Source organism: Dreissena polymorpha, chromosome 12 (assembly GCF_020536995.1).
Source record: "Dreissena polymorpha isolate Duluth1 chromosome 12, UMN_Dpol_1.0, whole genome shotgun sequence".
Lineage (NCBI taxonomy): Eukaryota > Metazoa > Mollusca > Bivalvia > Myida > Dreissenidae > Dreissena > Dreissena polymorpha.
The window spans coordinates 30162051-30174733 of NC_068366.1; the positions used below are offsets into that span (position 1 = coordinate 30162051).

A 12683-nucleotide genomic window follows, 5' to 3' on the forward strand; every position below is an offset into this window, starting at 1 on the left:
GTAGTACTGCGTTGCCACAAATGATACTGGTAACATCATCATTTGGTGTTGGTTCAATTTGTCTTCATATAATGTAAAAGCTTTTATTATCCATTTTCACTGGCATTCCATCAGCTGTTTCAGACCAAGGTACTGGAGAAAATGGATAAGAAAGTGTCCGTTCAAGAAGTGTATCAAGAAGGGTGGTGTTTGAGAATGTAGCTAAGGTATATTTTCCTTTACATTGTGCGCCGTTCCACATGATGTCCAAGTATAATATGCTCTTCAGCATAATAACATATTTACTTGAAAGCTTGAAAGTTTCAGTGTGCACTGATTGGTTAATGCTTGCTTCTGAGCCTTCATGACTTGCATGGCGAGTCCAAGATCTCGTATAATTTCTTCTGCAAGCATTATAGTACATTGCTTCACGGGAAATAACGTTTTGATCCTGAACTTCACAAAGCATCAAATTTTTGAATCGCTGATAGCTTAACTGATTCTTTAGCACATTTTGTAACACATTTAGTTAACTTTTGCTTGAAGCCCTTAACTTTGATAATACTTTTGTCACAGAAACGCAACTATTGACTGGAAACAGAACATAGCTACCGGTAGCATCTAAGGATATACGCATGTACTTTTATGTGGATGGCTGATTGTCACCATCATCAGGTAATGAATGTACCCGCTTTGGAACATGACTTGGATTGGGTGAACAACTGGTTACTTCACCTGTGTATTCCATGTTTTTCAAAATCCAATTGTGCGGGCAGATTACTAGTAAAGTGTTCTAGTCTATGTTTTGAGGAGGTTTATGTCGACCTTGTTTTTGCTACATCTTTTAGTTTTTGTAAACTAGTAAATAAACCTCTTCCTTTACTGAACTTTCAAAATGAACAATACATAGTTCCCCCTTCTGTATCTGTTGGCTAGATTTTAAGTTCTATGATAGTTTTAGGTTAATATGCTTTTCAATAATAAGTTTCTGAAAAGAGACGATTTAGATAATTTCTTCCACTTTACAGGCACTAGTACCATTTCAATACTATTACACTTCATTTTTAAAAGGCACAATATACATAGAAACCTTGATTTATTTCATTGAACATTTTCTTAATTGAAAGCCGTATAAAGAATTAAATAGTACATGTAGCAGGATTTCACTTGTTCTAGTAAAATTACTCTTCTGACTGTATATAATTTACTCGCAAGAGTAATTAAATATAGAAAACAATTTTTTAATTATGTTATTGTATATTTTTAAAATAGTATTTAATTTTAATAATTTCGCAAAAGACTCACAGTATTGTCAAAATAAAACGGTGTTAACGTTTACACATATTATTTTTCTCCTCTCTTATTCACAGTTTAAGTTCAAATGAAAATTGCTATGGAATTTGTTGTCTGTATTATTTCAATGAGAAACAGCAATGACATTTTCTTGGATATATAATAAACAGAGAGAGCTATATAAATGTGAACATAATAATAACCCTTGGAGCAAATATATAGAGCCAATTGAGCACATTTATCAACAGAGCCTGAGGTGTGATGAATTTACTTGCATTTCTTGCAGTAAAAATCCTGCAGTATGAAAACATTACAGTTGATGGAACATCATATTACGGCTAAATTTTAACTCATGTTTGAAAAATACATTAAGATGTATCTCTGATTTACCATAACTGATTAAAAAATTAAGAAATAAATTCCATTTACTTTTTCATGACATTTTGAAAGTCAAAACTTTGGTTCTGTCTGTAGAAATTAAAAAAAAAGAACTGATCCAAACAAAAGGACGTAACTTTTAGTAAAAATAGTTGATATTTACATTTTGTTGTGTGTATCAAAGATACACTATGTAGGTAGATTTGTCATTCACAATGTCTGAATTCGATGAATATGTTTGTGCAGCAGTTATTTAGCAACAATATTGCTTTAAAAGAATAAATAGCAGCAGTTTTGCAAATTGAAAAGAGTAAACAGGCAAAATAAGGGGTATGCGTTTCAAAGTCCCATAACTTTGTAAAGCCCCAACAGAATTTTGCAAACGTTTGACAGGGAATGCCAACTACCTAGAGGTTTAAGAAAAAAATAACCTTGAAAATTCCCCCCTGGAGGAGCAGGGTAATAATGCAGCTCAAGGTATAGTGTATATTAAAAGTTATGTTATCCAATAAGCCACTGTTCCCGAACCGTATTTAAGTTTTAAGACGAACAATGAACATCCGTCACGTACCATCGTTGCTTAAATAACATATTTATGTTTACTGTTTCGGTATAGAATGTTTGCAGCTAACAGTATTCACTGAATGACGAAAATAGTTCGTCGATAATAAAACATTCATAGTTTAATATGTATGTTTATCATCAACAGTAAATTAAACATATCTCTTACTTATTAAAGATCGACCAACAAAAAATCATCGGAGTTTATAAAATAGCCAGTACTTAAAACTGTTCCATAAAAGGAATTGAATAATTCAACTATTATTATTGCATACCATTATTAATTAGTGCACTTTTACTCAATATTTCAAACATTGTTGATAAAGTCATCGATTCTACACTGTTATATATGTATGATTGTACACAGTATGCAATACAAAATTTTACAGGTAATTATAGATAAGATTATATGTGGCTTTCTATTACACTATATAGGTATAACAACTAGAACAGTAAACATTAAGGATTTATTGGCTTAATATATACATACAATTTACCGAGGTAGTAGTGAAAGTTTTAAACATAAATAGATTTGCAAAACTATCACGATAATAACTGGCCGAAGAGCAAAATACTGATGGAGCTGATGGATGTTATTTTTCTCCTTGTACAAACTACTAGAATCACAAATCTAGCTGACTAAGCGACACTATGTCTGTACAACAGTAACACTATATTGCGTACATTTAATATGCCTATTATTCCATGTTATATCATGATGACAACACATACAATAAATTCCGTTTGTGACATTAAACACGTTCCATTAAAAATGCAGTGATGAATAATCTTCGTGTTAAAAGAATTTAACTTAAGAACAACTTGAACACGTAACAAACACGAGAAAGTTAATCGAAACACTGTCCTGTGCTGTGGGAATCCCGCAGTGGTATGGGATCCAAGTATTGTGATTAGGTAAAACCAATGTCTTGATGATATAATGAGATTAAGAGCTTTTGGTTGGTCTTGAGACAACAATATGATGTTACGTTAAATGAATGTATGCTTTAAAATTAAGTAGTCAAATTATTTTGGTGGCAAACAGATTGCTGTTCGTAACTCGGAAAACAGTTTAAATGTAGGAATACAATGACACTATTGTTAATCATCAGGCTTCAAATAATACACGTATATCGTGCATGAAATAATACACGTATATCGAGCATGAAATAATACACGTATAGCGTGCATGAAATAATACACGTATAGCGTGCATGAAATAATACACGTATATCGTGCGTGAAATAATACACGTATATCGTGCATGAAGATCATATGTATGTATATGTTAAAAGAAAACACAACCTATCTTATAAATGATCTACGCTAAAACATCAATGCAACAAAATGGTTGATGTATGTTCGAATATCTTTTTAAACATTTTATGAATATAATAAAAATAACCGGGAACAATGACCAAATGAACAAATTACTCGATTGATTGTTCAGACGAATATTCTGATAATATTTAATTTATGAATGTGTAAGAATGCAAGCCTACGATATTGCAGGACACGATATGAAAACATTACTTAATGTAAATGTATGTTAACAACATATTTTGATAGACGCAATAAAATAAAAACAAAATTTGTACAATAAATCATGTTTTGGTATTATATATGTACAATAACCACATGTGCACTAAAAAATTACATTATTAACAAATGATTGTTACATTCATCTTTATACATTTAATTAGATATACTTTCTAAGAATATACAAATATAAAAACAAGAATGTAAAACGGACAACAAACAATCGGCTTACTCAAATGCATACATATTTAATTGTTTAAAGATCTGATTAACAATGCACAATATTTTTGGCAAATATGCATGGCAAACATGCTTTGGCCGATCAACATTAATTACACACGACATATTTTTTATCACTGGAAGTTTCATCTTTACATATATCACGCATTTTTTTGGTAAATTTAATTTTGCAACACATGCAAAATAAGCATGTTTTATTAAATCATTAAACCAGTTGTAATACACAATGAAGCGATTTTGCTGTTATCATGAATGACATAACCGCACGTACCACTAATTTAAGCTGTTTTTTTTCAGATGGTACATACTTGTGCACGTATTGGTATTTACACATTTACGTCTATTCAAGACAGACACACAATTACAACGGTCCATTATCATCTCAGGATCCAACATTTCACAAAACAAAAATAAACTAAAATCACAGAAATGGTAAATTTCCTGGACCACGTAATCTGAAACAGGGCCTCCTGTCCGTTAAAAGAACTGGGGCACGTGCGGTCCTCGCGCTGGCTATGAACAGTGGAACATTTACATTTGTAGGAGCCCATTGTGTTTTCGCAAACTTGGTCGCTGTGGCAATAGTGGCCGTCTTTACCACCGGTTTCTAAACACTCGTTTATGTCTGAAAAGGATTCATAAGTTGAAGCATATGCCAAATTCGATATTGAGTTTAAATACAAATGTTTGCACATTGTTATTAACCATGGCATGACAGACTTGAGTGTGCTACATTCCAAAATCAATACGATATTCTCTCCGTAACATGTAAGATAACAATAACAATATATATTTAATATGTGACATATATTGCAACAATTTTCTATATCATTAAACTACAAACATGTGTTTATGATAATTTCATTAAGTTCTCCATATATACGATTTACTCGTCATTTCTTAAGCACATCAGAAAGTTTGTAAGAATAACACGATATATTGTATTAAGAGAGGTCTAACGTCGAGCCGCATATGTAAACAATATTTTTTTCCAAATTATGCAAACAATTTAATAAGGTTCGCGAAAATTTGGAATTTCAAAATAGTCCACATATTAATATAATGTGTTTAATCAGCCTCATACACATGTAAATTTACCAATTATCTCTTTATTGGTCTATTGTCAATTTACTAAACAGCATAATCTTAACTCAAATTAGATAAGTATTGACACCTGTTGACAGAATGGCGAGTTATTGGATCTAATGACGAGAGATGCTTACCTTCACAAACGGTTCCGTTCCCTTGGAAACCCCGTCGGCACTGACAGGTTGACCGTGTAGCCAAATTAATGCACGTTGCATTTGGGTGACAGTTGTGACCAGCAGAACAAAAGTTTGTTCCTAAAACATACCATAATATATTCTTATGTCATTGTTTATACCATTCATACTCTTAAACAGTTTAATAACACGCGTACAAAAACCACTTTTGCAATCCGTTTATCGTATAATATCTAAAAAAAAGGGAAATTACTGATATAAACTGCCAATCATGAGGTAAGACACGCTAATGTGTCCGTCGTGGAGCCTTTGCGAACAAACAAGCTTGTATAAAATGCAAAAAAAAGAAATTGAAATGCTATTTACTCTTCGCAACTCAAATTATATAGGGGATAATTGTTGGAATTAGTGGAATATCAATTTTAATTCACGAGTGATCATATGAAAAAGATTTGTATATGATCAGAAGTGACATCGACTATCCACCAAATCCAACAAATGTTCTGTGTATGTTATGCATACACAGATTATTTTTGTATTTTTGCTGAAATAATGACGCCGTTACGTAATTTAAAAGACGTCATCTGACAGTATAACTGTAAACAGTAAATCATCAGTTTTAGTTCAATTATTTTTCTTTACAAACCACCGAAAAGCATACAATAACAGCTGCATTGACAAAGCCAAACCAAGGCTGATGAACTGAAGTCTTAGAACGGATAAAGACAGCATACATATACAGTAAACATAGCATAGTATATAGTATACAGTACACATATACATGGATAAATGTACTAAACAACGTCGAAACTACTATACAAGTGGGAAATTACAAATACAATGCATAGAAAGCGACTCATCAATGCTTCATCATACGAACTGAATGATGTCCATCTTATATGTTTAATGAAACATGTGTTTTCACGTAAAACGTATTTAATATACACAAAGAACTTATTGAAAGCAAAACGCCTAAAATTTGTATACTTAAGAGTTTCTCGCTAATAATACCATTCCAAACTAAAATTCACCAATGCAGCGCTGATTATCGCTATTAATTATATTTACAATCTTTCTAAGTTAGTGCAATAGTGATATTGTGTTAACAAAGTTTAAACGATCTAAGAATTTCTTTTCAGTGAAATTAGTCAATACTTAATAAATATATTTTCAGTGGTAAGTTTTCTTTTCAAATAAACTATTTATACATTTCTTTACCCACTTATTTATTTTGTATAAGAATAACATTGGTTAGAATTCGCGATATTTTCCAGATTGGTGATTCCGATTCCCTCTATGTTTTTTCTGCATTGATTTGTTTCATTGTGTTTCATGTTTGCCAATCCCGGTGGTCACTTAGTCGATTGCAACACTATAAATTTCAACACGATTTAAATAACAACCATGACAACAATGATCCACATAGTGTGCTTGTTTGTCCAATAAAATCAAATGTTATATCATACACACCTCTGCATATTGGACAACACTGGCCCTGCACGTAAATAACATCGTCTCCAGAGCATCCAAGCTTTGGACAAGACGTAATAGGGTCCTGTCGGTCACACTGCATCACACCGTCCTGTAATATAGGGACATGGAACTCCAGCAAATCAGCAGGAGTGAAAGCCTTGTTGACATCTGTTGGGTCTTTTAATGTATTTAAGGCATGTGGCTAACCAAATCTTCGTCAAGACAATGTTCATATTGATTATTGAACTGATCCAGTAATTGAGGTTTCGGAAAATTTTCACAGTGTCAATACTTGTATATATCACTTCAATTGCATAAGCGGAAGGAACACGTGGTATATGTACTTGTAAAGCAAAATGACCACAGTATTGGATTTTAGATATTGCAATTTATAAAAAAAAATACGATTGGTATCTTTATTGAGAAAATGTTATATTTTATGGAAACAACCCATAAATTATATATTAATCTATTAGCCGTCTTCAATAACTGAACGCGCTGTTCCGTGTTTATCCTACAGTAATTATAAAGTTATTTGTGATATAGATAAACATGATTTGGGTCTTGCTTTTGTAAAGTTATAAAAATTAAATGATGCTCTTGTAAAGTTATGAAAATTAAATGACTTTCTTTTTGCTAAAGGCACAATCGGCACCCTTAATGCAAACACATCTAGATCGCTGTGGTTCATATGATATAGTTGCTTCCTAGCAACAAGGAGGTCACGGGTTAGATTCCCACGATGGAAGCATTCTTAAGATATACCCCAAAATCAACCAGTACTGGTTTAACCCAGAAAACGGAATCGAAAAAAAAATAATCTGAAGCTAAAACAGTTGGTTATAAAGTTTGTGTTTTATGTATTCTGTGCAGTCCGCACAGGCTAATCAGGTACGACACTTTCCGCTTTTATGGTATTTTTAGTTTCAATGAAGTCTCTCCTTACCGAATATCAAGTTTAGGCGGAAAGTGTCGTCCCTGATTAGCCTGTGCGGACTGCACAGGTTAATCTGGGACGACACTTTACACACATGCATTATGCCCAGTTTTCTCAGAACGCGACTCACTATAAACGCACTTACATCGCATACGCATGTGTGACATGGTCTAGGGCTCATCTGCGCGCCATGCTGATAAAACACGCCATGATAATAACACTGTTCTGAAAGCAAGAAGAATACACGAGATATGCCCCATTGATATTTTATTTTTCATATACAAGTCACATACGCTACTATCAACGGCTTTCCAAAACAATAAATTATGAAATATTGATTAATTGTTCTGTCATTAACAATTGAAAGGACCTTATAACAACAGCATACTCAAGTTGTTTATCAAATATTGATTACCAAATACTTTGGGAAACTCATGTGTGACCAACTTTGATTCATATTTGTGAACACATGACATAGCCGAGATTTATTGATTTATTATCTTAAACATTACATAAACACGTACTTCTTTCGTCTTAACAATAAAGAAGAATGCTTCAAAAGGACTATGACAACCATGTTAAAGTGTCGTATACTGTTGTTTTTTTTTAAATATCTTCGATTGAATTAAAAAAAGAAGCCGTTGCAAATAATTCGTCTATCTGCCAAGACCAGATTTCGATCATATTTAAATTTCTTAAAAATGAAATATATATGCTCACACTATTGAGGTTTCAAGGGATGATATGATTTAACTTACTTTGTTTTTTAAAGCAAGTCGGACAGCATTCATCAGGCTCTATCGTGGACGGCACACAGTCGAGCGCCGGACACTGCGTCTGTCTACATTCAATGCTCCCATTCTAAAAATAAATGAGCAGCACTCGGTAAAAATGCATGTGCGTAAAGTGTTGTCCCCGATTAGCCTGTGTAGTCCGCATAGGCTAATCAGGGTCGACACTTTCAACCTAAACTGGATTTTTGCTAAGAAGAGACTTTATGTAAACAGAAAATATCATAAAAGCGGAAAGTGTCGTCCCTGATTATCTGTGCAGACTGCACACGCTAATCTGGGACGACACTTTATGCACATGCCGTAAACCGACTTTCAAAAGAGCATTTTTCAAATTAAAAAGTGACATATTATTACATGTTATAAATATATACATAGCGAGGATCTATGACGCTTCACCTGATATTATTTAAGCACTTAACTGGTTTCAATTGACTGTGTGAGGTTGGTTCAATATGTGTTTTTAATATAATCTTTTTTTCCTAATAGACCATTAACATTATATAACAGAGAACGTCTGCTCTACTTCTCAGACAGTTTAATCATCACAGATACTACATTTTGTTTTATACTTCGTCAATCTTTAAAGTAATACAACATTCTTCTAACGAATAGGTGAGTGAGCTTATATCCGTTAGGTACACGTTTGTCGATTTAGGACAAACATCGAAGCAGTCTTTTAGGGTGATACTATAATTCTTACAATACTGGAATGGTTTATGTAGCATGTAAATGGTGTAAGATAAAAGCTTTAGAAGCATCATTGAAGCCCATGTATGTTATATAACTTGAATGTTATGTCCAAGAAAGGGTTTCTGAGTGCATACATAGAGCTTTGAAAGCAAAAACATTTTAACATATATATTCGAAAGGTTCATGATGAGCAAACCTCAAACATATAATTATTAAATCACAAGAAAAGCATGCAGATATTAATATTGTCTGTGTATACCCTTTAAACAATATTATTGTGCTATTTATAATCGAAACCAAGCTGCAAACATTACTTTATATTAAGATAGTATATATAATAAGATAGTATATATTATGATGTTCTTTTAAAGATGCAAATGAGAGAAATCCAAACACTACGCCACTACATAAATCAAGTTCGGTACAACGCCCAGCTCATTTGAACAAATAATGAATGGACCGCGCTCAGTGAAAAGGGGGTTTAATGCATGTGCGTAAAGTGTCGTCCCAGATAAGCCTGTGCAGTCCGCACAGGCTTATCAGGGACGACAGTTTCCGTTTTTATGATATTTTTCGTTTAAAGAAAGTCTCTTCTCCAAAAAATTCCTGTTTAAACGAAAAGTGGCGTCCCTGATTAGCCTGTGCGCACTGCACAGGCTAATCTGGGACGACACTTTACGCACATGCATTAAACCCCCTTTCACAGAGCACGGGTTATATATAATGTAGATATATGATATAGATCTAATACTCTTTACATCTGGTCATAAATGTGCGCATGAATGTGTTCACACAATGATACCGTTTCAGTGAAAGATCATTGTACATTTTTCAGGTAGTTTATCGTTTTTATTTGTTTTACAATAATTTTGTTCTTCTTTCTGGCAGTGTTAACCCATTTATGCCTAGTGGGCTCTCCCATCCTTCTAAATTGGATCAATTTATTTCCAAAATTAGGGATGTCTAGTATATTTATTTCTATATTTAGAATATTTCTTACAGACATTCCTTTAAGCAAACAGCGCAGACCCAGATGAGACGCCGCATCATGCGGCGTCTCATCTGGGTCTACGCTGTTTGCCAATGCCTTTTTTCTAGACGCTAGGACATAAATGGGTTAACCTTTTCTTTTTAGTCTTAGACGTATGCACATAGTCTATGCTCTGAGACAAATAGCCCCGTTTTTGCTAATGTAATATAAACTCTCCTAACAACCACCTCGCTGACATAACCACTATTGGAAAGAAGTTCAAAGGATTGTTATGTAAACTCCGAATGCCGGGGCGCGGTATTTTTGGAACGGATCTCTTTAATCATTACACCAGTCCAAACATGAACTAACTGTCTGTCTGCTATTACATTTGCTTCCTCGAGAGTGCCTGGGAGGTCGCAGAATAGAGACTTTTACCCTCCATTATAACTAAAGACCAAATTGAATTACATTCTTTTTAAATACGATGTCTTATAAATGTATGTGTTTGACACAATGTTAAAAGAAAAGAATAACATGCATTGTATTTCATGAAAATATATTTGAATATACATACGTTATTATTGTTTCACCAAAGTCTGAAAGAAGCAATGGTGTCATCCTAATAATTAAATATTAAAAACAGTATTAAATATGAAAAAGAGAAAAGTAGGAAGTATTTGTGGCCATATTTTGAAATGTATAAAACCAGGGTCTTACGACATGAGCCTTCTACCCTCGACCGCGTTAAGGAAACGAATATCAGATATTGCAGTTGTCACATATAGATGTAAAATGGTCAAATTCATGTTTCATTCATTCTTTTCTTGTCGTATTCATAGTACGTATCCGAGGATTATATTATATGTTTTAAACATATGTATAAGCAAAATGTAGAAATTGTATGGATGGATTTACGACATTTATAGCAATCTGCATTTCTGATTTGCAGTCATTTGCCGTTTTTGAAGAAATCGTAAAGTTTTGATACACGATGTATGTAAATCAAGGTCAGAACGACCCAGATCAGTTTCTAATTCAAACGTATATGAACGAACTTAAACTGTCATCTTATATAATTTTGCAGCAATACAATTGCGCTTATTTAATAATTATGGGAAACGCAAACTTACAACAATGGTTTGATATCCACAAATAACTGTTGCATAAATATGTGAATTTAAACTTTCATATTAGCATAACCTAACTAAATTTACTAGAATGGCCTTTGATCTAAGATCCAGTCACAATTAGTATTAATTAAGTACATATATATATATTGTTCGCTGTTATTTGGTTGTTTGTGTGTGTGTAGTATTACGGCAACCACTGTCACCGCCTTTGAGCTAGTTTATGCTGTCTATGAGTTGGTTTCATTTTGCTTATGTCATTGTGGCCAACATTCACATTCCGACGACCATTTATTCTTTTATTGAAAAACGGTGCACATCATATTGAAATAATTATTTCAACGCTGTTTGTCTGGTTTAATTTACCTTTCTTGTTTATCATCGTCTGATAATTGTATTTCCAGAATGATTAACCCATTTATGCCTAGTGGACTCTCCCATCCTTCTGAATTGGATCAATGTATTTCCAAAATTTGGGATGTCTAGTATATTTATTTCTATATTTAGAATATTTCTCACAGAAATTCCTGTAAGCAAACAGCGCAGACCCTGATGAGACACCGCATCATGCGGCGTCTCATTTTGGTCTGCGCTGTTTGCCACGGCCTTTTTTCTAGACGCTATGCATAAATGAGTAATATGTCATTTACATTCTATACATAGATGGTGACGTCACTACGTAATTGTCACCTCTATACTAAGACGCATCACATTCCCCTGGTTTGGGGAATTATGCTTCCGCCAAAGTAGTTCTGCGTAGGAATGAAAATGTTAATAATGAAAGCAAAATCGTTTTTTATTGTGTGTTTAAAACGGAATGTTGTTTAAAGAAATGTTATTTAACGATGTTTAAATGTGATTTTGAATCTCTTTTAAGACTGATAGCGATTATCAGAAGCACGATTACCTGACCTACTTTCGCTTTCACTTTTCACTCGTAAAAGAAGTGCTACCCACAATTCCTGTCGCGTTAGTACACAGGTCAGTAAGACCGGTGTGTACACAATGTGTCATTTACGGATGCACTAAACAGGTTATCCGCATTTTTGACCAAAATTATACCACTTCATCATATTCCGCTCTCCCACACTATTTACCTGACACACGCAAATCGTACACTGGTCCTTTTGAAATAATATTGGTTGCTGGCTGACTTGACTACCGCACTTCTCCATGCAACGGCACTGCTCAAGACCGGATATGCGGTCTTCGTAGGTGAGAAGAGCCTAAAGAATGATATTAAAATAAATGTTTGTCCTTATTTATCTTATATTAAACGTTGATATTTGTTCGCACTTTCTGCGTAAATATAGAAGTTGACAGGTATGAAACGAACATGGATGGCTTCTGTATAATGCTTTATCACTATATGCAACAATATACTTTGTATTCAGATACCACCGACCCTAGCATTGAGCAAATTGAAATGTTCAGGCCTGTTACCGCGTCGCTATAGAAGATAGCCTATATAGCAAA

General features: G+C 33.6%; 1 protein-coding gene across 2 annotated transcripts in view; it reads right to left on the minus strand.

The window, feature by feature from the left end:
* Positions 1-2664: 2664 nt before the first annotated feature.
* LOC127853665 (protein kinase C-binding protein NELL1-like) overlaps positions 2665-12683 on the minus strand; it is a 73905-nt gene continuing 63886 nt past the window's right edge. For both annotated transcript variants that reach the window (XM_052388360.1, XM_052388358.1), the window contains exons 8-13: positions 12305-12433; positions 8382-8484; positions 7769-7848; positions 6684-6795; positions 5214-5333; positions 2665-4615 (exon numbers count right to left, since the gene is read on the minus strand). In XM_052388360.1, coding sequence (XP_052244320.1) covers positions 4368-4615; positions 5214-5333; positions 6684-6795; positions 7769-7848; positions 8382-8484; positions 12305-12433 — 792 coding nt within the window. In that variant the 3' untranslated portion in view covers positions 2665-4367. The remainder of the gene's footprint in view (positions 4616-5213; positions 5334-6683; positions 6796-7768; positions 7849-8381; positions 8485-12304; positions 12434-12683) is intronic.